Below are 27489 nucleotides of genomic sequence, written 5' to 3' on the forward strand. Positions count from 1 at the left end.
CTATAAACAACTGAAGGGTTCCTTTCAATCCCATTTGCCCTAAAGGCAGGAATTTGGACCTAGTTTAGCCCATGTCCGTGTCCTCTTTTATAAGACAGACAGACAGACACACACACACACACACACACACACACACACACACACACACAGAGGCACAAAAACCTCTCACATTCTCAGGAATATTTTGGAGGGCCCAAGGACAACTTTTATCTCCCCCACACACCCATATTGAAGCTCTAAGCTGGGTGCAGTGGCCTATGATCGCAGCATTGGGAGGTGGAGGCAGAAGAACCAGGAGTTCAAAACCAGCCTGAGCTACAAGAGATCCCATCTCAAGAAACAGAGAGGTAGGGTCGCTTCCTCACCACAGTGTTGCTGACCATGCAGAGATGTAAAAATGTGGTCCTCGCTGCACAATGGCATATCTCTAGGGTCCCAGATACACAGGAGAATGAGGCAGGAAGTAATCCCTGAGATTCAAGGCCAGCCTGGGCAACACAGTAAGACTTCATCTTAAAACCAAACAAAGGAAAACTCCCGCAAACAAAACGTGGTCTTTTCATACATTATAATATTGTTTGGCCACAAAAAGACACATGCCACAGCAGGGGTGAGCCTGGAAGACCTGGCAAGGTGAAGAAAGCCAGATGTCAAGAGGCAAAGGTCACAGAAAGTCCAGCAGGGGAGGGGCGATGGAGACCTGTTGCTTAAGGCCCATAAAACGTCTGTTGGGGGTGATGAAACCCTTTTGGAAATAGATAGTGGTGATCATTGCCCAACACAGACAGACATTGCATGAAACAGTGCTGCTTTGTCTGCTGAGGAATCGTTATATTAAAAAGCTGGGTGGATGTGATGGTGTGCCCTGTAACCCTGGAGCTTCTGCGGTCATTGTCACCTACATAGCCAGTTAGAGGCCAGTCCCTGTCTCAAAATAAGCAAATAAGTCAGATAATAGCAGATTATGTGATTATTATATATATATATATATATATATATATATATATATATGTTTTAGGTTTCTAGAGACAGGGTTTCTCTACATAACAGACAGCCTGGCTGTCCTTGAACTCATTCTATAGATCAGGCTGGCCTCAAACTCACAGAGATCCCTATGCTTCTGCCTTTTGAGAGCTGGGATTAAAGGCGTGCATTATCTCACCCAACATATCCTTTTAAATTTCTATTTATAGAGTTATTGTATATGTATGAGTAGCAGAGAAGGGAGGTGCCCACCCCGTCCCTTCAGAACTTCATGCCATACCCCTGCAGAGCTCTAGACACCACCCCCTTTGTTTGTCTACTAGAAATATAATGTTCCTGACCCTAGAAAACTTTACTGCCTCCTGTTAAACCTGCTGTCTTGAATTGAGCATGTTGACATACCCTTGTAATCCTAGCATTGTAATCTCAGAAGTCTAGAACCTTCTCCCTTTATGCATCTCTTACTTATAATCACAAACGATCCTTGTAAGTCTTATCAGCTCTGCCTGCTGAAGGCAGCCTCCTGCATTCCTATTCGACTGAAAATCAGGGGATTGCAGGGTTAGCCAGGAGCAGGGTGGATCTCTAAAATCTAGCCCACAAAACATGGGCAGGACAGAGGGGCGGAGCCAGAGCTGGGGTCTTCCTCCATACCTTAAACCTTTCTTCTGCTCCTGACTATATCTTAAGAGAGTCTTACCTGGAAAAACAAGACCCTGACTAAAGGAGCAACCTTCCCTGTTTGGTGGCTTGGCTAGTTTTTAACTTGGCCAGCTCTCCTTGACCCATGCATAGAGGAACATAGAGGCAGTGGCCACTCCAAGAACTACCTCAATGGCTGGGCCTGGGAGGACCAGGGCCTCTGTACAGGCATGTGGGCTGGTACTCAGCAAGGTGGGAGCAATAGCCTTAAGTGAAAGGTAGAGGTAAGGGTAGCATCAGGTTCTGAGGGTGGGGTTCGACACCCTCACCTCCCAACAGGGCCCCCAATTCCAGAAATGCAATGGCCAGGTTTGGCTGAGTCACAGTCTCCCCTGGGGACGCTGGAGGAAGGAGAGGGTAGGAGAAGGGGCCCTTAGGTCCTATTTCCTCTTCCTGAGGTAAGGCACATGGGTAGAGGGAAAGAAACAGCTGCTTCAAGTCCTAATGAGGGCAGGGCCTTTGTCCTGCTCACCTTCAAATGGGGAAGTGGGACAGGTGGCCATGGTGGCTTCTCCCAGGGACACAAGGAAAGTCCCTCTCTGTTCTAGTTTCAAGAACCACACATGTGGCTTTTATGTCAGAAAATCACTCAGAGCTCCTCCAATTTAGAGGTCCTGAGATGTCACACACAGACTGACACACACACACACACACACACACACACACACACACACACACACACACCCTGCTGCCCTGGAGGCAGAGACTGTAGAGTCTCTTCTCGGGATGGGGTTTGTAAGGAAGTGCAGAGGGAAGCTGAGATCCTTCTGGGGCAGCTAGCCTGAGGGGTAGGGCTTTTCTGGGCCTGGACCTGCAGCTCTCAAGCTGGACAATTGGGTTACAAGGGGTGATGACGGGGTGGCAGGACACTGGCCATGGGCCCTGGGGATGCTGGAAATAGAGCAATGGACAGCTGTCTGCTGTCAGCACAGCCACCGGAGAATCACCTCAGGGTCAAGTCCTCTGAGTGCCTCCATGACAAGAAGAGGCTGGGGTCTGACAAACTGAGGGCCCAACACAGGGACAGTGAGCCAGATCGCTGAGGATTGGGGCTGCGGAAGCAGCTGCGAGCCTGTGCTTCTCAGGCTAGCCGAAGAGAAGCAGGACCTCAGAAACCCGGGCCGTTAATTCCTGGCTCTCAGGTGGAGGCCACACTCATGGCTTAGCATCACCCAGCAAGCTGGGAACCAGGATCCTCCGTTGACTAGGCATCGGCGGCCTGAAAGGAGGAGATCTGCTTCAAGCTCAAATCTCAGCACACCGTGGCACATCTCAGCAATTTTCCCTAGAAGAGTTGTTGGCCTGCTGTTTCCCAAGACGACCAAGCAGCCTCCTGATGCAAAGAGCCAGGCTGCTCCTCAGGGTATTGCTTCGGTGCTTACAGCTCCTTAACACAGGAAAAGTGTAGCCAGCATTGGCCTGTGCTGGGGAGGCTGAGCAGAAAGCTGGGAGTTCAAGGCCAGCCTGGGCTATGTAAGAGACTGGCCCAAACAAGCAAAGCAAACAACAGGAAAACACAAACAAGCTTCATCCACAGATGTCTTAGGCGCTCGGATCTCTCCTGCCTCACTCCACCACCACAACCACCCGCATCCCAACATGCCCTAAGGATTAAATGGCCATGATCTGAACACAGGGAACATTCCAGGCCCATGCCCTTGATAATGCCAAGACCCTGTGCTGGTCACAATACTATTCACACCAGAAAAACAAAAACAAAACCAGACAACAGAAAGCTAAGGGAATTCAATGGCAATTCTTAGCCAGGGTTAATCTGTGGCAAGGAACCTTCAGGAGGAGGTTGGGGCACTTTTGGACAATTCAAAGTGACTGGGAAAGACAGCAGCTGTCCTTGGGTTCTCTGAGAACAAGCTCCATAAATAGGTTTGCTGACGATACTAAAAATTGCTTTTAGTAGCTTTTTTTTTTTCCATTATAAAAGAGTATATGCTCATTCTCTAAGTAACTAAACACTGGAAACAGCCCAAATGTCCCAAACCAACTACATGTCATTTGTCTTAATTAGTGTTTCTATTGCTGTGAAGAAACGCCATGACCACCGCAACTTACAAGGAAAACATTGAACTGAGGTGGCTCGCTTACAGTTTCAGAGGTTCGGTCCACTATCGTCATGGTGGGGAGCGTGGCATGTGCAGACAGATGTGACGCTGGCTACATCTTGATATGCAGGCCACAGGAAGTTGACTGTCACACTGGGCAGTATGCTGAGCACAGGAAACTTCAAAGCCCACCCCCACAGGGACCCCCAACAAGGCCACACCTCCTCCGACAGAGCCACTCCTGATGGGACATTCAAACTACCACAAGCCTCTCCTGGGCTCTCTTCATGGTGTCCACCGTCTTCAGCATGACCCCTTCAATCCCATGCCTTTAACTGCCACCAAGGCTGCGCTACCCCCAATGGGCCCTCCCGGCCTCTCACGGCGCCAAGGCTCAGCTGCTCTCCATGACCTCTCATGCCTGGGTGACTCTTACACCACCAAGTTTGGTTGCCAGCTCAAGATACAACCTAGGCCACATCTAGAACAGTTTTTGCTGACCTTGAGGAACACCTCCCAGAAGATGGTGTTGCTAATTTCTCAGCTCCAGCTGATCAGCATCAACTGTCCCAGCAAAGCAAAATAAAATCTTAAGTATTAAATCAGTAAGGCAAAGAGCTATATTTGCCCTTAAGAAATTAATAAATGAGAAACTGTTTTGCTTTAGTGGTTCTGGTCTCTTGTTAATCACGGCTGAGTCCTCAGCCTCAGCTGACCAGACACCACAGATTGTTCACACAAAGGGCCCGTTGCCATCTTTGCTTCCCTGTGAAACTTCACAGGCCAGGCCTCCGTCATCCTCACTGCTTTCAATATTCTTCCCTCCCAAGTTCCCACAGAACAGCTCACTGAGCTCTCCATCCTCAATGGCTTTTCTAGCCCAGAGTTCCAAAGTCCTTCGCAGTTCTCCCAAACAACGTGGTGGGTCTGTCGAAACAGCACCCCACTCTCCTGGTACCAATTTCTGTCCTGGTTACTATTTCTGTAACCAAAGCAACTTGGGGAGGACAGGGTTTGTTTCAGTTTATACTCCCAGGTAATAGGCCATCACTGAGGGGAGCCAGGGCAGGAATTAACTGGCCAGGAACCTGAGGCAGGGGCTGATGTAGGGGCCATGCAGGAGTGCAGCTTGCTTGCCTCCCTTGGCTTGCTCAGCCTGCGCTCTTGTAGAACGCAGGGCCATCGGCCCAGAAATGTCACCAGCACCACCCACCATGGGCTGGACAGCCCCCCCCCCACACACACACACAGTCAATCGCTAATTAAGAAAACACCCTACAGGCTTGCCTATAGCTCAGTTTTGTGGAGACCTTTACTCAGTTGGGGCTCCCTTCTCTCAGATGACTCTAGTCTGTGTCAACTTGACATAAAATCAGCCAGCACGCTAGCTAAATAAATAAATAGGATTTTATTTATTTATTTATTTTTTTAAAGAAAGGGCTCCATGATGCAAATCTGTAATCTTAGCACCTGGGAAAAGGACAAGAAAAAGAAGATCCTGTCCCAAAAAAAAAAAAATGTTGGGAGAAATCAAAACTGTCCTTCCTGCATTGCTAGAGAAGAAGACAGAGCAGACTCTCTGGACAGAGGCCACACATCCCTCACAAAGGCAAGTAGAGCTCTTTACCTCAGGACCCAGCAATTCCATGCCCAGGTCCACACCCAAAAGCACTGAACATAGTGCACATAGCATATTCATCACAACCAGAAGGGGTTCACACCGGCTGAGGAGTGGATCCGCACAACAGAATACCTTCACCACGGGAAGGAGTACAGACACGTTACAGCGAAGGGATCTAGAAAACACAGCAAGGGAAGAAGTCAGTTAGTGAAGACCACACACTATGTAATCCCATTCATGAGACGTTTCCAGAGTAGGCAAATCCATAGACACATTATGAAAATTAATGGATGCACAGTTTCACAGTTCTAAGTGGCCATTTAGTGGTTTTGAATATTAATAAAGGATTATTCCTTGGCTTCCCAAATATCTACTATAATTTTTTTTTCTGAAAAAGGATTTTCTCACACAATATGTCCTGGTTTCTGTTCCCTCTCCCCCTGCTTTTCCTAGTCCGCTACCCCTCCCCTACCATCCGGATCCTCTCCCTTTCCGTCTCTCCTCAAAAAGGAACAGGCTTTGTGTGTGTGCATTCTATGTGTGTGAGAGAGTGTACCTGCATTTGTTCATGTGTGCCTTGTGTGTGCAGGGCTGGAGGAGCCCAGAAGAGGCCTCCAACCCCCGGTCACTGTGAGCCCATGTGTGTGCTGGGTTCTGAACCCAGGCACTCCGCAGGAGCAGCAAGTGCTCTTAATTGCTGATCAATCCTTCCGGACCAAGTACTTGAGGGTGAGCAAATGCTGTAGAACTAGATAATTACCATGGTTGCACAAACTCGCAAATGTACTAAGACCCATTGACTTATAGGGCTAAAAGGGTCAATGGTTTTTTGTTTTGTTTTGTTTGTTTTTTGAGACAGGGTTTCTCTGTAGCTTTGGAGTCTGTCCTGAAACTGGCTCTGTAGACCAGGCTGGCCTTGAACTCACAGATACCTTTCTTACTTTGCCTCCAGAGTGCTAGGATTGACGCCACCACTGCCCTGCTAAGGGGCAATGTTATGACAATTAAAGATGCAAACATTTTAAAAAATTATTTTATTTCCAGAGTGTGTGTGTGTGTGTGTGTGTGTGTCCACACAAGCTTATGTGCAGGCGAGTACAGTGCCCTCAGAGTCCAGAGGCCCCTGAAGAGCTAAGCGGCTGTGAGCCACCTAACATAGGAGCTGGCAGCGAAAACTGGGTCTTCTGTAAAAGTATCTCCACCCCTGAAAAATACAAAACACTCAAACAAGAAAAAGACTCTATAAGCCAGGATCTAATGTTTCGTTTACTTCTTCTTTTCACTTTACATTTTTTAAATTACTTGTTTTTAAATGTGTCCAGTGGGGGTGTGGGAGAAGTGTGTTATGCGCATGTGTAGAGGTAAGGCGACTGCTTACAGGAGTGGATCTCTTTCTAACTGGGTCCTGAGAATCAAACCCCATCTGTCTTGTTTTGCCAGGGCCACTACTCAAAGCCACCTCACAGGCACTAATGTTTCATTCCTTAAAAATCGCACCTCTAGAGAGATGACCACTTGCTGCTCTTCCAGAGGACTGGGTTCAGTTCCAACGCCCACAAGGTGTAGGGGGTATAATGCCCTCTTCTGGCCGCTGTAGGCACTGCATGCACGTGGTGCACAGACATCCGTGCAGACAAAATATCTACACATGTAAAATAATAAAATGTATTCTTAAAATCGCACCGAATAAGCTATATAGAATAACTAGGAACTAAAAGTTCAGTAGATGAACACTTCACTGGGATGTGTGAAGCCCTGAGTTCCATTCCCAGATCCACAAAAACAATACGTTCATTGTAACAAAAGTTAGAAACTTCTCCAAATCACCACCACAGACAGACCTTGGGAACACTTCACGTACCCAGGCTTCAGGAATGTGGGTCACACTCTGGACCTGATTTTGCCACCATCGGAAAGAATGTCTCCAACAATCGCCCCTCCCGGTCCCAACACACGTAAGCAGGCTGACCCCGAGGAAAGTAACAGTAGCCCTAAAGATGTCATTCTCCTCTCCCCGCCAGGGCGGGATGTCCTAGCCATTTGCTAGCCTTCTAGAGCAGCTGTGGGAGGCGGAAGGCAACGACTGGGACCAGACCGGGAGCTGCCGGGGAGGAGAGAGGTGTAGGGATGCAGAGGCGTGGGAAAGCATGTGAGCGCGGTGCGGAATGAGCATTCGGGTGGAGCAGTGCGCGAGTGGGGCGGGTGGGGAATCACGAGAGAAGCCTTGAAAGGGCTGGGCGGTGCCCTGGAGCCACGGGGCGGGACGTAGGGAGCTCAGAGGCGGAGCTCTGGAGCCCGGAGCTCCCTGTGTTAGTGCGCAGGGGCGGAGCGTGGAGTGCTCGGGGGCGGGGCGGGGGTAAAACGAGGGCAGGATGCCGGCAGGGGCAGGACGCAGGAGCTGGGCTCTAGAGCGTGGGGAGTCAGAAGTGGAGAATTTAGGAGCAAGGTGTAGGGGCTGTTTCTGAGGAAGGAGACCCAGGGCCGGGCGCCAGGGCTGGATGCTGAGGCTACCGGGGCGGAGTGTGGAAGACAGCGCTGAGACAGGAGGCAGACTCCGGGATACTGAGCTTGGAGAGCGCAGGGGCGGGGATGAGGAAGCCAGGGGTGGGGCGTGGAGAGCTCAGGGGCAGGGATTAGGGAGCTCAGGGGACGGCGTGGAGGGCGCAGGGGCGGAGATTAGAAAGAGCAGGGGTGGAACCGGGAGAGCTCAGGGGCGGGGATTAGAGAGCTCAGGGGCAGGGCGTGGAGGGCATCGGGATGAGACTGGTGGCTGGATAGTCGATAGACTCCTGGGCGGGGCTGGGACGCAAGAGGAACCCGTGGGGACGCGAGCCTTGGACGCCTAGATGCCCAGACAGAGGCGACCGCGGGCTCGGCTTGGCCTCGACCTCTCGTTACCCTTGGACCTGTGCTTTCTGGCCGTCTGCCTTTGGTCCCCAACCGGCCATGCCCTCCCCCGCGCCTCCCACCGAGCTGCTGCCGTGGGAGCGCGCCGTGGTGCTGCTGTCGTGCGTGCTGTCAGCGCTGGGCTCGGGCCTCCTGGTGGCCACGCACGCCCTGTGGCCTGACCTGCGTAGCCGGGCGCGGCGCCTGCTACTCTTCCTGTCGCTGGCGGACCTGCTCTCGGCTGCCTCGTACTTCTACGGGGTGCTGCAGGACTTTGCGGGCCCTTCGTGGGACTGCGTGCTTCAGGGCGCGCTCTCTACTTTTGCCAACACCAGCTCCTTCTTCTGGACGGTGGCCATCGCCCTCTATCTGTACCTCAGCATCGTCCGAGCTGCGCGCGGGCCGAGCACGGAACACCTACTCTGGGCTTTTCACCTCGTCAGGTGAGTAGGAGATGTAGATTTGCCTCCAGGCCCCAGACCCAGGCTTACTGGTCCCTGGCCTTGCATCCTCCATCTAGGTGGCAAAGTGGCTTGTCCTACTGGCAGTCATGCCCCCAGGCATCCCGGAACCTTAGAAGGATGCCCGGCTTGCCCAAGAGGTTGGAGCCAACCTGTCTGAGTGGCTCTAAAGAGGGTGGTCACTGTCTGCCCCAGCTGGAACCTTCAGGCAAGGTGGGGGTGGGTGCAGAGCTTTCCCACAAAGGTGAGCCCTGCAACCTAGAAAGGAACCTGGGGTGACGACACTGTGCCTTTTGCCTCCTTCTTCACTGTGACCTGGCTGGCAGTCTCTGCTGCCTGTGGAGAAAAGGCTGGGAGATGAGTTAGGTGTCTGTCCTGGCCGAAGAAGAGCCCACAACTTCCAATTCTATACCACAGTGGGCATGGTGCACCCCGCCACTCCCAGACTTCAATGTCTCAACTATAAAATACACAAAGGTATGCATTTTAAGTTTCTCACGCCATTTATAGACTTTGGGCCCCAGTCACCAGAAGTTTTCTTCTAAGTTTATTTTTTTAAGGTTTATTAATTTTATGTGTGAGTATTGATTGCATGTATGTGTGTGCATCACATGTATGTATGTATACATGTGTCCTCGAAGGTCATAAGAGGGCACCAGCCCCCCCCACCTGGAGTTACAGGTGGTTGTGAACCATCGTGTGAGTGCTAGAAATGGAACCGAGATCCTCTACAAGAGCAACAAGTGCTTTCCGGCACCACGCCTTTCCTCCAGCCCCTTGTAGGAGGACTTGGCTGCCTAGAATTTAGGATCTTCAAAATTGAGGTCAGTGGCAAAGGGCTGGTCAGGATCAGGGCTGTCAGCCACCTGGAGTCTCTGAGAGTTCGGAAACCAGGGCCCTGCCCTGCCCTGCCCTGCCCTGCCCTGACCTGTGTTCAAGATTGTCAGGAAGAAAGTATCACTGCTGAGCCCTGGGCAGGAACCTAAGGCTGTTTCCTTGTCTCCTTGCCCGAGCTCAAAGCCCCAGAGTCTGCCCTAATTATAGGTCCTTTCCAAGGGCTGAGAGGGGACTCAGCACTTTGACAGAGACAGGTCACCTGGTTGTCACGTGCTGAGACAAGCTGCAAGAGCTGTGGGAAGAGTCACTTGACCTCCTGCTCCTGTAACCGTTGGAAGATGACCAGAAAGTCCCAAAGAAACGGAAGAAGCCCACCTCTTAGCTGCTCAGGCAAAATCTTTGTACCATGTCATTCTGATTGCAGGGACCTACTAAAAGGGGACTGCAGTTTCTGTCCCCTGGGACACGCACCAGACACCAGCTGTGTCAGAGACCCGGAGTCTTCCATGGGTGGTCACTGGCACTTGAAAAGGGGCCCAAGGCTGGGCCTTTCTCTGCAAGAACCTCTCCTCTTTAAAACCTGACGAGTACAGTCTATTTTTAAGCAAAGGAACAGAACCTTCTCTGTAGCCCCTACAGAAGATGCTTCTTCTAGCCAACCAGAGTTGGGAATGTTCTGCCCAGTTCTCATCAGGGATCGTCCAAGAAGGTTCTGTGATGTTTGGGGGAGTCTTTCTAGGGAAGGCTGCGTTCAAGAGGCTTGCTAGAACCTACCCAACAGGTTCTTTTATGACCCAGATCCTCCCATAACAGTTGCTAAGGCCTCTGTACAATATAGTCTTGGTGTATTAGGTTATTGCTCCCTGGACACAGACTGCCTGGCTACCCACTATGTGTTTGTTTAGTTGGTTATCAAACAAGGCCTCCCTATATAGCCCTGGCTGGCCTGGAACCTCCTCTTCACATGAGTGCTGAGATTAAAGGTGTGTGCTACCACACCCACTTTCCCACTGACTACTAAAAGTCAGGCCTCTTCTTCAAGCCTTACGGCCTAGAAAGGATTTTTAGGTGTTGACAGCACAAATGGTGACTATCTCTGTAAAGAGTTAAGATCAGTTGGGGTTGATGTCGCATTCCTGCAGTCCCAGGGGTGGTAGAGGCAGTAGAATCAAGGTTCAAAATCTGCTCCAGCTCTGCTTAAACTCCAGGTGAGCCTGCCAGCCTGGGCTGCTTGGGACGCCCCCCCCCCCCAAGAAGTTTACTGGAATTGATTGAATAATGGAGTGGCATTTTCACCTTAAATTAGAAGGAAATGTTAGAGAAGCCGAAATGCCTGCTTTATTGGTTTGTAAACAGGAGAGGAATCCTTGTAGGAAGGAAGCACTTGGTTCAGACCTTCCGATCCAGTAATCCTATTGCCTGGAGCCTGGGCTGAGAAGAAAATGCAAAGCTCCCACAAAGCTGTGTGTACTCAGGACTTCCTGAGGTGCAGTTGCCATAGGGAAAGTCAGAGCTACCTTCAAAGTCCAACAATAGGGGAAGCAGTAAGTGAAGGGACTTCCTCTCCTTCCTATTCAAAATGCTGTAGAGCTGTCAATGCGGGTGGCCAACGCTCCAAATCATGTTTTTAACGGTATAATAGAATGTGACATGAGAAGGAAATCTTTTTTTACTTCTTTTCTGGAAATGCTGGGGATTGAAGCTGGTGCTACCTCCCCAGACCTGAGAAATCCTATCTCTAAAACCAACTACAGACATGAAACACAGAATCCGGAGAGTCCTGTTCACACGCACACACGCACACACACACACAAGTTCCCAGGAAAGCAACCATGTGGGCTCAGAGCCTTCCTGTTAGCACTTAACACGGTCCCGTTCCCAGTGACTTTTCTCCCCATTGGAGGACGGCTGAGGCCTCATCATCTGTCTCCTGAAGCCTTTACAAAGCACTACCCCATTATTAGATCATAGATCACCAGTAGTCCAACCATCACTCACATAAGACATGGCCCAAGTGGTAGATGCTAATTCTGACCCAGAGTTTATGATTCTACCTGGCTGGGATAACAATAAATTTAACAAAACATTTTTATACTTTGCAATTGTTAGCATTTTATCTTCTCCCATTCTTTTCCTTTTTTTTTAAAGAAAGATTTATATATTTTTTATGTATACAGTGTTCTGCTTGCATGTATCCCTGCAGGCCAGAAGAGGGCACCAGATCTCATTACAGATGGCTGTGAGCCACCATGTGGGTGCTGGGAACTGAACTCAGGACCTCTGGAAGAGCAGCCAGTGCTCTTAACCGCTGAGCCATCTCTCTGCTCCCCCCCCCCATTACTGTTCTTTAATAAACACAATGCTGCCTCATGAATGCATGCTTAGGTCTGTGGCTTTCCTGCAGAGGTACACATTCCGACACATAACTCACAGAATGGCACTGTCACCTGATTAGTGGACTTCCCTGAACTTTTGACTGTGATCTCACCATGTCCTCTAGGGGGAAATTCTGAACTATGTGTTGACCTGTTTTTCATGTCTTTTTATCCCCTTCTAAATCTTCTATTTCCCCATCAATCTTCCTTATAACACTGACTTTAAATTTCATTTTTACTTATTATTATTGGTAGAGGGGTACGTGCACCCAGGCACCTGTGTGTGGACGTCACAAGAGAACTTTGTGGCCTTAGCTCTCTCCTTCCATCTTTCCGTGGGTTCAGAGGATTCAGTCACCAGGCTTGGACATCGAGCTCCTTTGCCCCTGAGCCGTCTGCTAGCCCAGCCTTCACTATTTCGTTCATTTATTTTTGTTTTTGTTTCTGAGTCGGATCCTCTTTCCTAGTGTGGTGATCATAGGTGTGTATGTCACTCACTATACCCAGTCTATGAGGTGTTGAGCTATACCCCAGCTCCTATTTGTATTTTGTTAAGGCTGAGCCTTAGTATGTAGTCTAGGCTAGCCTGGAATTCAATTTGTAGCCCAAGCTATCCTCAGACTCGGGGCAAACCCTTTGCTTCAGCCTCCTGATTGCTGGGGTTACAGATATGTGCCTACACCTGGCTTATAACATTGGCATTGGGAAGAGTACAGCATAGTCATTTGTAGAATGTCCCCTAGTTTTTGTATGTCTGGTGCTTCTTCACAGGATTTCAAATTCTGAACTCTGGCAGGTTTCAGAAGCGCTTTGGAATTGGCATGGGTAGGGTCACATCTGCCAGGTGTGGTATAGGTCTCTCCCCCCCCCCCACCCGGTCCCTGGGTGTTTTGCCTGAATATTGGTACCAACCACATGTTTGTAGTGCCCAAGGAGGCCAGAAGAGGGTGTTGGATCTCCTGGGACTAGAGTTACAGATGGCTTAGAACCACTATGTGGGCGCTGGGAACTGCGTCTGGGTCCTCTGGAAGAGCAACAGTGCTCTTAACCACTGCACCATCTCTCCAGCCCTGCTTTTACTTTGGTAGTGTCTTTTGTGCATGCTCCTCTGTGGTCATTTGTTTACGGTGCCCCTGAGGCCAGGGCTGGAGTTGCCTGAATGGGTCATTTCCCACCCTGAGATAACCCTGCCTCCACCCTCCTCTTGGGCAAGGGCTTCAAAGTCAGCAGCAGATGCTAGCCACCCTCACCCCTACTCCTGTTCTACCATATCGGTTTAGAGTCCTGTCAGTAGGGGTGGGGTGTTGTCTCTAGGGGTCAGAGGTAAGGGCCCTGCCTGAGCTGGCCTCCAGCATGCTGTCTGGACTTCTGGCTGTTCTTCTGGGTACGAGCGAATGTGACAACTGTGTTGCCTTCTCTCTCACCCACCTCAGGAGCTCCCTCAGGTTTATGGAGGAAGAGTCTTGCGCCCCAAGCTGACCCTAAGACTGTGCTGTGTGGGGAGTGGGAAGTCCCACCACAGTGAAAAGCGGAACAAAGGTAGGGCTAGCCAAGCATAGTAGTAGACTGAAATCCTAGTGCTTCGGAGGCTGAGGGGGTGGGGTTGCCATGAGTTCAGGGGCAGAGCTGGAGTTTGGGGTTCTTCCTGCCTGCCATGTCCCAGTGTCCTCTCCAAGATTCGTGCTGGAGAGGGAGGAGAGAGAATTTTATTTTTTTTTTTTTTTGAGGCAGAGTCTCAGCTCAGCCTGAACCCTAACTTGTTCTGTAGCCCAGTACTCTCTCGAACTCTTGGCCTTCCTGCACACTTCCCAAGTGCAAGGGTAGCAGGTGTGCTTCCCCATGCCGCTTGTTGTGCCCAAGTTCTGACCCCAAATCACCAAGAGACCCGTTCTGATGGGAAAGCAAAGAGTCTTTATTATTTAATGAGCTAACTGTATTAACTCGGCTCTTTCATCCCTCTGATGTGGTGGGTCAGGGCTAGAAGGACCCGAAGGGACTTCGAGGAGGCAGGGAATTTATTGGGTAGAACAAGGGGAGTGTCTAGGGGCATACAAAGGTGTCAGGGTTGGTGCTTCTGAGATTGGTCAACTGGCTCTATGGGCTATAGTCCTCCCAGGGTGGTTGCTATGCTCTGCACACCACTTTTACCATAAAGCATGTCCAGAGCATACCAGCTCACTTCTGATTGGTTCCTTGCCATGTGGAGGGTATCTGACCTCCTAGAGACTGGGGCAGGTCTGGCAAGGTCCGACATGTGCTGAGTCAGAGGCCTGCATCTTGCTGGGTCTTTTCTGCAGCCTGTCATGGCTGCTAACGCAGTGGGCTGAGTGAGAGCCTGGTCCCTTCGCTCCTTGGCATTTGTCTTAGACAAGGTCTCACACTGTAGCCCGGGCTGGCCTAGAACTCATCGTGCAGCCCAGTAGACCGGCTTTGAGTTAAAGTCTGGCTCCTTTTCTCTGCCTTCCAAGTGCCATGCCCACCTCACCTCTTGCTCAGTTGCTGCTGTGGGTCTAGAGACTCAGGGCTTGTAGAGCTGATAGGGGAGGAGTAGGCTCTAGTGAAGGATGTCTGATCTCCACATTTTCTTTCTCGTGGCTTGTTTTTTTTTTTTTGTTTCGTTTGTTTGTTTTTTGAGGGACAGGTCCTGGCTGGCCTTGAACTCCCAGTGATTGGCTAGACTCTTTCCTTTTCCCACCAAGTGCTGGGATTTAAGTCATGCGCCACCATATCCTGCTGCTCATCCTTAAGTATTTTATACAACAAAGATTCTTTCCTGGCTTGGCAGAGAGGTGTTGAGGGGGGTGGCAGGTGAAGCATCTCTAGGACCACCAGCCATTCAAAGCAGGGGCTGGCACAGGCGATCCAAGAGCAATCCACAGGACAAAGGACATCCCTTATAGCCTTTGGAGTGGGGAGCCTCTGTCCCTGAGTTTAGTCATTGTGTGAAAGCACTGGAAAGACTGTAGCTCAGGAAGCTGATCTTATTGCGCCACCCTATCCTGGAGCTGCTGCGTGCTAGGAGTTTAGCAGTTCAGTGAAGACATTGGATAGGAAGCAAGGCTTCTGTGATTTCCTCTACAGTCCACAGGGGTGGCCTCTGATCTGACACTGGGCAGGCCACCTTTGAACAGCATGCCAGGGCATCAGTGCCCCCCAAAACTGGGAATGGCTTGTGTTTGTTCTACTCAATGTTTGTTTCCAAGATTATATGGTAAAATCTTAGCAGTGGGAAACCCAGGGCAAGGGCTCTAGGGACAGCACCAGAATTTACCCTTGATAGAACAAACTATTTTCCCTCAGCACCCAGATGGGCAGGGGTGTCTGCTGGGGGCTACAGCGTCATCAGGTGTGTTATGCATTGCACAGGACACCCCTCCCCCTCCCACAGCTGAAGCCACAGAGTGACCTCATGGTGGCCTTCCTAGAGGCTGACCCCCTGAACCTCTCCCACGTCCTAGCCCTGCCCAGTGAGAGGGACAATAAGTAAGCCATTGTCCTGGGGAAGCTGCCTCTCTGCAGCCTAGCTCTCTCCGTTCAGCTGGGCTTCCCTCTGGCTCCGCCCCAGAGCTTTTCTAAGCTGGAACATTGTTGCCCGACAGTTTCCTCTATTTTCCCAACATGTTAACATTTTAAGGCTGTCCATAGCCACAGGGTCCATAAAGCAGGAATTGGCAATTGACACACAGGAGGTGAAGGAAGACCTCCCCCCCTCCTCCACACCCACTTTGTTTCCTACCCAGCAGTTGCCAACCGCCAAAGGCAGGAGGAACTGAGAAACAGACTCTAGTTGTGGGAGTAGCTGGTGGTATAATTGATGCCTGCAGCCCATTTACAACCTGGGCCCTTAGTGGGATGGGCTGGGGCTTGGGCCAGGGGTTTAAATGCTCCTGGGAAAGCAGTGGGCAGTGTTGGACTCTGAGAAGGAGAATGTCTCGCTCTAACAGAACTTCCCCAGATGGGCAGAGCTGGGATCCCCGAGGGGCCCGGTTCCAGCCGGCATCTAGCATGTTGCTATTCTGAGGACAGCCACCTGCCTGAGGCCATCATATGAATGCCAGGGGATTCCTAGTATGAGGGTGGCTTGTATGAGGGTGGCTTGCCTCGTTCCTGTGCAACTGCCTCTGATTTCACTTTCCTGGGGATTTAAAACTGGAAGATAAAGAGCACCCTGGGGGGGGGGAATGGAGGAAGCCAAGTGGCATTGTTTCAGTTTTCGCTCCCCTAAGCCCTTCTAGTTCATTCCTTTGACTCTGTCCCCTGGGACTGGGGTGGTGACCTCATGCATGGTGGTTCTGCATGGCGTACCAACAATAAGCAGCCTGGGCAGCTTGAATGTCTTCCCTCATGACTGGAGCTGGAGGTTCAAGGTGTGGGCATGGAAATTGTTGGCTCATAGATGGTGTTGTCTCTCTGGATCCTCACAAGGATGCCCCTCTGTGCCTGTCCGTGTCAAACTCTGTCCCTACAAGGCTCTTGGATGTGGAACCATTCTGGCAGCCCGTCTCATTTAAATTTAGTTAACCCTTAAAGGACCTTGTCTCCAAAGACATATCCTCAGGTTCTGAGGGTTGGGGCTTCGAGAGACAGATCAGGGATGGAGCACAGTTCAGTCTCTAACTGCTTGAGAAGAGAGGAAGCCAGTGCAGAGCCTGACCTTGGCTTCCGGGCAAACACAAACGAGGGGCCCAGGCACTGCTGGGAGGTGTGGAGGTGCTGTTGGTGCCAAGTGAGTGATCTGCTAGGGGTGTGGTTTGCTAGCCTTTTCCCAGCTAGACAGACCCTCATCTGTGAGGTCCCCGGCCTCAGAAGCAGAGGTTTGGAGAGGCGAGGCCTCATCCACTCTGGTTATCCTGGTCCACATGACCCTGTCTCAAAAAAATGTAAGTGCTGGAGAGATGGCTCAGCCATTAAGAGCACTGGCTGCTCTTGCAGAGGACCTGGGTTTGGTTCCCGGCACCCACATGACAGCTCACAGCGGCCTGGAGCTCCAGTTCTAGGGGATCTGACACTCTCCTGGCTTCCATGTCATATGAGTCCACGCATGCAGGCAAAACACCATATCCATTAAATAAATCTTTAAAACAGAAAGCTTCGCGGGAACACTAGTCCCCTAGTCATGGTCTGGTGAAAGCACAGGCTGTCATATTCTCTGTGCTCTCTGTTTCTTCAGACAGGGGCTCACCACGTAGCCCAGGCTGGCTTCAGACTCCTGGTAATCCCCCTGCTTCAGCCTCCCTAGTGATGGGGTTACAAGCCTAGATGTTACAGAAAAGGAAAGTTATGAGCTGCCTTATGTGATGGGATCACTCTCAATGCCTGAGCATGGTCAGTACTATCAGGGTTCCCTGGAGAGTCCATTGGCTGGGTGGGCGTCACCTCTACTTAGTATAGAAATAGAATTATGTGTTTGTGCCTGTGCATCTTTTAAAATTACATTTATTTATTGTTGAGAGGTAGGCACAAAAGTGCCATGGCACACATGTGGGCGTCAGTCTGTCCGGGAGACAGATGGAACTCGGGTCAGCAGGCTTGGTGGCAAGTGCCTTTACCCACTAAGCCCCTCCAGCAGCCCCAGTACTGTATATATTTTAGTATCACTTATAGGCTGTTATTATGACTGTCCTCTGAGCCTACTTATGCCAGCTGGACTGTTAGCATCCCCTCATGAGGAGGTGGAAACGTCACAAGACCCTCACCTGCGTGTCCAGCTGCTTCCTGTCACCTGTTGTGTATACCTCTGCCTTACTCACACCTGTCCTTAGGGAGGGGCTAGAGAACATAAGAAGACTAAGGGGTGGGGGGGGGCTCTCCATCTAGATGGCCCATGGGGAAGTCCTCATCCCTGATGGCAAAAGGAAGGGCTTCATGATGCAGCCTTTTAGGGAGGAGCACTCACCCCAATAAGTAACCCCTCATCTATGGTCTGTAAAGAAGCTCCAATAAATTCACTGTTTCTCCAGAGGGAACTCCGTTAGAATCATGTCCCAGTTTGGGACCTTAGGGGAGGAGATAGATGTTGCTAATGTACCCAGGCTCCAAGCTAGAGCTGTGTGTTTCACTTCCTCCTGTCCGTGGCGTGTACATAAATGTATGGATGTGTGTGTGTGCACGATACACATCCACCTGCATACTTCTGATGAACCCTGATATGCTACAGCAAGACAGGGTCTCGACTCGAAGCCCAGGTTGGCCTCAGTGTCTGCCTTCCAAGTGCTGGGGTCACAGGCGCCGGTGCACTGCCACGCCTGCCTCTAATCACAGTCTTCAGCAGCTGGCACACGTGTGGCTGCCTGGGCTTGTGTGAGCCGCATGAGTGCTCACCTGGTTTCTCCTCAGACGGTGCCGTCAGTCATCACCCCCACCCTGTGAGAAGTCTGGCTTGCCAAAGCTAAGCCACTGGCCTGAGTGGCCAAAGAGTGATAATCTGGACCCAGCCCACTGCTTGAAGCCAAAGTTCTCAATCCTGTGTCACCTCTATGAGGTGTCCCTCTGATAAGTTGTTTTGGGAGGGGGCTGGGCAGGAGTTCTTGGAGGGGCGACTCAGGACTTGGGCCTAATTCCAGTTGTGTTGCAGTGGGTTGTTCTACCTCACCAGACATTCTAGAGGGTCTGACCCTTGCCAGGCTACACTCCCTCCACATAAGAAAGGAGGTGTCAGGGTCAAGGGCATTTGCCTATGCCTAGCCTATGATTCTGTACCCTGGATTCTCCCAACTCCTGCAACCCCAAGATCCCCCAAGTTGCCAGGGCACTGACTGAGGGTGTAAATCCTGAAGCCTAGACATGCACGCTGATATTTGCATCCTGGCGGCCACACCCCTGTTGGTATCCGGAGAGAAGCCAGGGCCGGGCGTGTAAGAGCTGGATCTGTCTGGCCGCACCCCTCTCTGAGGAGCACTGAACCTCTATTTTTTTAATTATTTTATTTTTCAATGTGAGTGCTTTGCCTGTTTGTATGTCTGTTTACCACATGTATGCCAGAAGAGGGGTCCCCTGAAACTGTGGCCAGTGGTCTGCAAACACCAGCATCTGTGTCCAGCCTGGGAGAGCTTGGGGTGCTGGGGTTGGCCATGGATTCTCTGGATCTGGAGGGGAGAGATCAGAGGCTCTGGGAAGGCAGATCCCCTCAGCCCCAGATGAATTACCATTTGGGTGCTTAGAATCAAATCTGGGCCTTGGAAGAGCAGCCAGTGATCTTGACCACTGAGTTGTGTCATCTGGGAGACTGGGGAGAGTCTCACTCTGTAGCCCAGGCTAGCATCTCACTATGTAGTCCAGGTTGTCCTGGAAATCACAGTGATCTATCTGTCTCTGCCTTCCAAGCACTGAGGTTACTGGCCTATGCTGCCATGCCCAGTTTCTGTGGCGCTAGCGATTGGCCCCAGGCTTCATTCATGCCAGGCAATCGCTGGCCTGACCAAGCCACAAAGTAATGAACTTCTAAATTAGAGCAGGCTACCCGTGCCTTCCTGCCCTCCCTTTATTAGAGCAGGCTACCCGTGCCTTCCTGCCCTCCCTTTATTAGAGCAGGCTACCCGTGCCTTCCTGCCCTCCCTTTATTAGAGCAGGCTACCCGTGCCTTCCTGCCCTCCCTTGATCTGCAGGGGCACACTATCTGATGCTGGTTTGGGGGTCACTGTCCCCTGCAGAGAGGACCCCAGTCGCTTTTGCCCATGACAACACTGCAGGGCATTATGGGCTAACCTCAGTGCCTCTCTTTTCATATTACTCTTCAGCTGGGGTGTGCCACTGGCCATCACAGTGGCAGCCGTCTCTCTAAAGAAGATAGGCTATGATGCCTCAGATGTGTCCGTGGGCTGGTGCTGGATCAACCTGGAGGCTGAGGACCGTGTCATGTGGATGCTGCTGACTGGGAAGCTGTGGGAGATGCTGGCTTATGTCTTGCTGCCTCTGCTCTACCTTCTGGTCAGGAAGCACATTAACAGAGCGGTAGGTGTCTGATGTGCTAGCCCTTCGGGGACAGGCTGATTCTCCGAGGGACCAAACTAGTGCCAGGCCATAGGGACCGTGTGCTTGGACTGGGTTTGTGATTGTGAATAGACTTGGAGGCGCTGAATGGTCCTGGTATAGGCAAGGCAGAAGCTGAGGGGGCTCAGAGGTAGAGTAGCTGGATCACAGAGCTGCATTCTCCAGTGTGGTCCTGCACTGCCCCCATGTGGCCAGCCCCGATATTACACCAAAGAGTTCAAAGGCAAGGTCGATGGCCACAGATAAAATTCACCTACCCTTGGTGGTCAGAATTGTGTCCCAAGTGTCAGGCTTTTCAGGAGATCATAAGTCAATAGGGCTATCCAGAAAGGGGGGCCGGGTCCTCAGAGAGGTGCAGCCTAAGCAATCATGCTCAAAGATACACCGGCCAGTGGCTGAAGCAATCATAGCACTCTCTGCCCTGAATTCAACCCCAGCAGTGAGAATCCCATTCCCTTTCTTTTTTATATGTACTTTTTTTTTTTTGAGGCTTTTGTTTTGTTGTTGATATTCGGGTCACATGTAGTTCAGGCTGGCTTGGAGCTCACTACACAGTCAAGGATGACCTCAAACTTCTGATCCTCCTGCCTCTGCCTCTCAAGCACTAAGATCGCAGGTCTACACCACCACACCAGTTTCTGCAGGGCCAGGGGCAAACCCAGGGCTTCACATGTGCTAAGTGAGTACTTTAGCCCCAGAGCAGAGCAGGAGGACCAGGAGTTTAGAGGTGTCCTCAGATACACAGTCCAAGTCTGGGGCACACACAGCAGGGCAGGTGGAGATCAGCTGCATGGAGAACCGGAGTCTCAGGAGACAGGGGTGTAAGTGCTGGGCTGGGATGAGGTGTCCAAGGACACAGATGCCTGCAAGGAGCATCCTAACTCAGAGATGGCCGATCAGGGCTAGGTGTGATGGCACGCACCTTTAACCCCAGCAGTGGGGAGGCAGAGGCAGGTGGATTTCTGTGATATCAAGGCTGGCCAGGGCTACACAGTGAGACTCTGTCTCAAGAAAAAGAAAAAAGGAAGAAAGAAAGAACAAAGGAGCCGCAGAGTCAGAAGAACCCATGGGCGTGGCTCGGTGGTAGAGTATTTAAACAGGCAGAGGCCCTGGGTTCAATCTCTAGCACTGCAAAACAAAATATGCCCTGTGTCCTCACTGGCCCCACTGGAGTCCTGGCTGGGTGGGCAGTGGGTCCCACACAGACCAACAGCCAACCTATTCCTGATGCTCTTCTCTCTGGCCATTGACCTGGGAAGATGGAGGCTGCTCCTGGAGAATGAACGCTCCCCTCTGCTCCAGCTCTACCAGGCTCCAACTGTCTTGTGTGCTTCTTGTCCCTTCTAGAGCAGGGTGGGAGTCCCCTGCTTGCCAGGCTGGCCCCTGCATGTGACAATTAATTCTGGACAATTAATTCTGGCAGTTTGCCAGAGGTTTTCAGAAAAGAAAAGGAATGAATTGGGCAAGGAGGTGAGAACGTAGTCATTTCCTACCTGGAGGTGGGGAGAAGAGCTGGGAATAAATGGGGAGGCGAGCTTGGTCCCGAGGAGCAGCCCAGCCGGTCCAGGCTCTCCAAGCTGTACTACCTTGGGTTGAACCCTCCCCATCTGTGTGAGGCGGGCACTCTGCTCCCTGGGCTGCTGCCCCAGGCCCTTAGGGTGAGGTCCTTTAACCAGGAGAGCTGTTGAAGCTTGCCACTCAGATGCCAGGCATGTGGTTACACCCTCACCAGGCTTCAGTGCTCTAAACACATGACCAGGCTCAAACTGACACCTCTCCTCCTCCAGGTCAATTGGTTTTACAAACTTGATTGTGGTTTCAAACTGAGTATCCTTCCTGCCCCGACAAACGTTCCTCCTCGGGAATGCAAGAGCCAAGGCTGGCCCCTTCCTTCCCTCAACTCCTCTTTGGGCGAGCCTGCGCCCTGGGGGTCTTGCACTGTGGAGGGGGAGGGTGGTGGCAGGGCTAAGCTGAGCAACAAGGGTGAGTGACATGGGAGAGGGTGAAGGTTGGGAAGAACCATGGAAAACCGACAGCAGCCCATGGCTGGAGCGGGCTCGGGCTGTTTGAAAGATGGCTTCTCGTGGGCCTCATCCAGAATGTGACCCCGAATGAGGACTTGAGGGTGAGGGAGCTGCACATAACTGAGCGTGCTCCCCCAGGTTCAGGGACCAGCTGAGACCTGGGGTTGGAGGAGAGTGATGTGGCTGGAAGAGTGAGCAAGGGAGGATGGGACTGAGCCCAGAACTGAGCCAGGGCTCACCTGATGGGGTAGCATAAGGACGGCATGAACCGGAGCCACCGAGAGCTTTGAGTGGAGGGCTTGCCAAACCTGCCTTAGACCCTCTGAGGACTTGCCTCTGAGTTTGTAGCGGAAGGAGGGAGACCAAGCAGGCATGTCTGTCATGCCATGGTGGTAGGTCAAGCATCCCGTTTCTGGGTCTGTTCTGCAGGTGGGGCCTCTAGGACTTGCCCGTAGGGCAGGTGTGTCCCGGGAAAAGGGGACTAAAAGATGATGCCCATCACCCAGGTGACAGAAGAATGAAATGTCACTCAGCTGAGACGAATGTGCAGTGGGCTTGAGGGTTGATGAGAGCTGCTCATCCTGGGCAGGGTTTATGACATCTCTGAGACACTCCTGTGGAGTATGCAGGGGATCCGATCTGGGAATTGGAGTGTGTGTTGGGGGAGTGGCTTTTAGTCTGATAGACTCCAGGCCTCCTCAGTGTCCACGTGGGCAGGGCAACAGTACCCGCTCTTGCCTTCCTGGGCTGGTGTGGATGTGTGGATGTGCATGGGTGGGTGTGGTAAGAGGCCCACCTGGCTCAGGTCTCTGCTCCCTGTCCTCTGCGAAGCACCAGGCACTCTCGGAGTACCGGCCCATCTGCGAGGTGCGCCCGCTGCAGCAAGGCTCCTCTGCCTCCATGGCTGATAAGAAACTAATCCTGATCCCGCTCATATTCATCTGCCTCCGGGTCTGGAGCACCGTGCGCTTCGTCCTGACCCTCTGCGGCTCGCCGGCCGTGCAGGCGCCTGTACTGGTTGTTCTGCATGTACGTATGTCTGTCCCCGTGGGCCCTGCTGCCCCACAGTGACAAGGTCAGATCCCTTCCCTACAGACCTACAGACGTCTCAGCCCCAGGGTATTGGCCAGGGTGCACCTATGGGAAGCAGGGGTAGCTTAATGTCCTTCCCCTGTCCCCAGGCAAGGGTGGCTTTGTAAGAAGGGATGGGAGAAATCTGTGGTTGTTCTTAGCAACCTAGAGAAGCCCGGGAGAGCTGACTGGTCCGTCTCACAGCAGGGAGCCTAAAGGCGGTTCTGGCTAGGTGGCCAGTTCAGGCCTGTCCAGAACTCTGCTAAAGGCCTCACAGCGGAGCTCATCCCATGGCAGTTAGAGGCAGGGACGGAAAGGTCATGGTTTCATAGCAGCCCACTGACTCCCCCTCCCCAGGGCATCGGGAACACCTTCCAGGGAGGAGCCAACTGCATCATGTTCGTCCTCTGCACCCGTGCAGTCCGCACAAGGCTCTTATCTCTCCTCTGCTGCCCCTGCTGTCCGCGGCCCTCCACCCAGAACCCTCCTGGGGCGCCTACTCCCCCCAAGATGAGAGAGTCATGGGAATCCAGACGGGTCCCAGAAGTTCCCAGCACCTGAGCCTTGACTTTCCTCACTGTCCTCCTGGTTCCTGTGGCCACCGGATACAGGGTCATGCACGCGGGAAGCTCGGACCCCTGCGAAGGGACAGCCATCAGCGCAGCCTCTTCTACCTCCTAGACTCTCAGGCAGACGCGCACCCCCTGCACACCCGTGTCCTGGCTCAGTGGGGTTTGTTTGTGTGAGCCCAAAGACATGGGATTCGGGGAAACCAGGTGTGCAGGAACCTGTCAGGGCACTGGTTCTCAGTGTCCTGTGGCCACCAGCACTGTTTACAGTTTTAGGGACCCATGCCTATGGATGGACCCCTCCCAGGCATGCTATGCATCCCCTCTCAGACATCACAGTATGAGGCCCAGGTTTGCCAGGATATTGATTCCCTAGAGAGCCTGGAGTAGTTAGAGCTGAACAGCACAGACGGGTTCCCATAAAGCAAGCAGGTCCACTGAGGTCACAGGAGGCTCCGTCACTGATCCAAACCACCCACGCACACACTCATGGCGTCTCACAGATTCTCTGCTTGTGCCATCAGCCCTCAATATTTATTGCATTTGTATTTCAGCACAGGTCAGTGTCCAGAGTCCTGCCCATTAGTCAATCACATAGCATTCAGATCTCTTCCAGTACCAGGAAGAGGGCAGCCGCACTCCAGCCTCTAAGGCTGACACACTGTTACCTGATGTTCTCATATACCCGCCTTTAGGGGTGGATTGGGAGGGTGTCTGACTTTGCACTTTGTTTAGTCATATTTTGTTTGTTTGTTTTTTGTAGGAAAGGTGATCAGGGAGTTGGTGAATGGTCCAAATACTGATTCCTCCCCAAAGGGGAGATTCGGCCTTGAGCTCAGTGGTAGTTTCCAAGTTGGTCACTGCACCAAAGTATTTAAAAAAGCCTTTTCCTCTTCCTTTCTTTTTCTTTCTTTTTTTTTTTTCTTTCCGGTTTTTGTTGTTGTTGTTGTTTGTTTGGTTTTTGTTTTTATTTTTTTGTAGTTTTTTGTGGAATATAGAAAGAGGGTTCTGAGGTCATTACATTCTATTTTGTTTGAGACAGGGTCTCATTGTGTAGCCCTGGCTGGCCTGGAACTTGCTGTGTAGACCATGCTGGCCTCAAACTCACAGAGATCCACCTGCCTCTGCCTCCTGATAATTACATTAAAAAAAAGGTTTTGTTGTGTTCTTTCTGTACTAGGGCCTTGTGCCTGTTAAGCAAGTGCTCTGCCACTGGGTTCTACCCTGAGCCTTCCTTTTGTTTTTTGTTTTGAGACAGAGTCTCACTAAGTTGCCTAGACTGGCCTCGAACTGTCAATGAGCCAGGCTGTTCTTGAACTTGTGATTTTTCCTACCTCGACCTCCCAGGAAGCTAGGATTACAGCCTCCAGCTCCACCATGCCCAGCCAGAGAAGGGTGCAAGTGAGCTGTGCATCCGTTTCTACTCAGTGGCTCTACCAACATTTTCCTCAATTCAGAGAACGGTATTGGCTGAGTCTTGGGCACTCAGAATGGTCAGTGTGACCTCCACGGTCAAGCCAGAGAGGGAAATGTTCTACTGTACCTGTAGGTAGCGCCCTTGGACTCTGTCAGTACCCCACAAAGCTAAGAGGATTCAGAGCCCCATAAAGCGGCGCAGGGTGAGTGCAAAGTCGCACTGGGCCATCCGTTCCCATTCTGTTCTCAATGTCTCTGCCAGGAAAGGAATAGTCGCCCAGAGGTCTCCTTTCCTAATTTCCCTGGAAAGCGTTTCTTTAGGAAAATCTACAAGGGGTGAGCTCCCTCTTGGGAGTCAAAGGAAGCCCCTGGGCAGGGGGCTGTCTGCTTATAGAAACAGCCTATGTAGGGGGCCTAGGGCATGCTGAGGTCCTGTGAAGACATTACAGCCACTTTGTGCGCTGTTGGCTTCGAAAATGGAGCAGAAATTCTAGGAATTTGTTTCCCGCAGAGGAGTAAAATATCTACCAAGTACCACAGAGGAAATGATGCTGGAATAAACCCAGCTGGGCAGGCATTGTGGAGCCCTAGCTGTTGGAGGTCCTGGAGCCTGGGGCTCACTCAAGCTCTCTGTTTGATGATTGATGCTATCTGCCAGGCTTGCTGTCTGTAAAACCCTCCACAGGCTCCACACTTTGGCTCTGTCCATCTGTTTCCCACGATGCCTTGTCACTGCAGGTGAATGGTGGTGACCCAGGCTTGGTGCCTTGTCTCTAGCCCTGTGAGCTCTTCTCAGAGCCAAGTGGGTCCAGCAGGTGCTCAGAGTTTGGAACTAGAGGAAGGTGAGTCCTCAGTGCCCAGTGGGGGGCGCTAGAGGCTGCTGGCTCCTCTATGCCTTGCTCTGCCTGGTGGCTTTCTGTCTCTATTAGTGTTATTCATATTTATCTGTCGGTGCCCCTCAGCCACCCAAATATGACCTCAGCCCTAACGGGTGTTGCAGAGCATGCCATGTTGTGTCCGTCCCCCCCCCCCATCACCCTCCTTCAGCACTTTGTGACTCCAGGTTTCCTAATCAGTTGCCAGCTGCTTTCTGCCTCTGTCCATCTGGGGCGGGGTTTTGTTTTTGTTTTGTTCACACACACACACACACACACATTTTTTGAGATACCAGGGGATTAAACCTAGGCCTCTGCATGCTACGCAAGTGCTCTAGCATTTCTCCACTTCCCCAGCCCTTTATTTTCTCTTTTAAGTGTTGAAGCAAGGGTTCTCACTAGTTGTCCAGGCAGGCCTCGAACTTGAGACCCTCCTGTCTCAGTTTCACTGTTCCTGGAATTACAGGCCTATGCCACCAAACCCAGCCAACTCTCTGGAGCCTTTTAGTTTGTTCTGTCTCTCTGAAAAGAATAACAAATAAAGATTGTTATGTGTCCAAAGCCTAGATGGAACCCTTCATTTGTCTTGGCTTTGTTCATGTGTGAATGTTTCTGTGTGTGTAAGTGGGGGGGACAGACGGGAGTCTGACCCCCAGAAGCCAGCGTTACAGTGGGTAACAAACTAACCCTGGGTCTTCTCCAAGAACTGCCGAGCCATGCCTCCAGCCCCCTCCTCATGGTTTTGTGAAATCACAGTTGTGGCATAATTAAGCATAGCATGAAATTTTCTGGAAGCCTGATGTTTAACCCTGGCTGGGTGAAAGCCCAAACTCTTGCTGTTTTAAATTAAAGGAATCAATTATTTTTCTCCTGTGTGTTTGCTAAGTTCATTCCACACTGATGGGGGAAGGGCTGAGTGGCCTGAGGTGTGGTGGCCGAGGCCTGGAGAGCCCTTTCTTTTAAGATGTGTACCACTGGCCACAGGCTTGGGCTTCACACACAGACACTTGCCAAGGTGCAGGCACAAGTTTTTATTGGCTGCAGACCTCCTCCTACCCTCTTGTCTAGCTTCTGTCCTGAAGTCCTGGGCAAGTCGTACTCTGTAACCCTGAACTCCCTCACTCTCCTCTTCCAGCCTCCAGAACCTTCCACCTTTGGTAGTTGATTCTCATACTGTGTTTCCCACCCTCCCTCACTCTCCCCTACCCTCTCTTACCCTCCCCTCCCTGACCCTCCACAATCCTTCATGACCCTCTACGACCCTCCCTGGCCATCTGTGATCCTTCTTGATTCTCCCTGACCCTCTCTGGCTGTCTGTGACTCTTCATAACTCTCCTGACCTTCCCTCACCCTCCCCTGCCCTCCCCGACCCTCCACACCTCTCTCCCTTCCCACCCATTTCTCCCACCTGACCTGACTGGCAAGCTCATCCTGTACCACCTCCTGTCTCCTTCCCTGCTTAAAAGGTCCTCTGCAGCACCTGACTCCATCCAGACCGTGAGTCTGAACCTCAACTTCTCATTGCTGGGATCACAGACTTAATACCCTGCCTCCTGATTCACTGGGGTTTCTTTGTGTGAGCACAAGGAGGTGGGCATCAGGGAAGCCAGCTGTGCAGG

The 27489-nt window shown here is 51.7% G+C and overlaps 1 protein-coding gene across 2 annotated transcripts in view; it reads left to right on the forward strand.

Moving 5' to 3' along the window:
* Positions 1-8074: 8074 nt before the first annotated feature.
* Positions 8075-27489, forward strand: part of Gpr157 (G protein-coupled receptor 157) — a 162933-nt gene continuing 143518 nt past the window's right edge. Inside the window, exons 1-4 of one of the 2 annotated variants that reach the window (XR_007833631.1) lie at positions 8075-8696; positions 19663-19876; positions 22771-22968; positions 23368-24780. Coding sequence is in view for 1 of the 2 variants with exons in the window: in XM_051173799.1 (XP_051029756.1) it covers positions 8314-8696; positions 19663-19876; positions 22771-22968; positions 23368-23571 (999 nt within the window). In the remaining variant the exon portion in view is untranslated. Of the gene's footprint in view, positions 8697-19662; positions 19877-22770; positions 22969-23367; positions 26746-27489 lie in introns of those variants that run through there. The other variant, XM_051173799.1, reaches the window with a different exon arrangement.

This window comes from Phodopus roborovskii, unplaced genomic scaffold (assembly GCF_943737965.1).
Source record: "Phodopus roborovskii unplaced genomic scaffold, PHOROB, whole genome shotgun sequence".
NCBI lineage: Eukaryota > Metazoa > Chordata > Mammalia > Rodentia > Cricetidae > Phodopus > Phodopus roborovskii.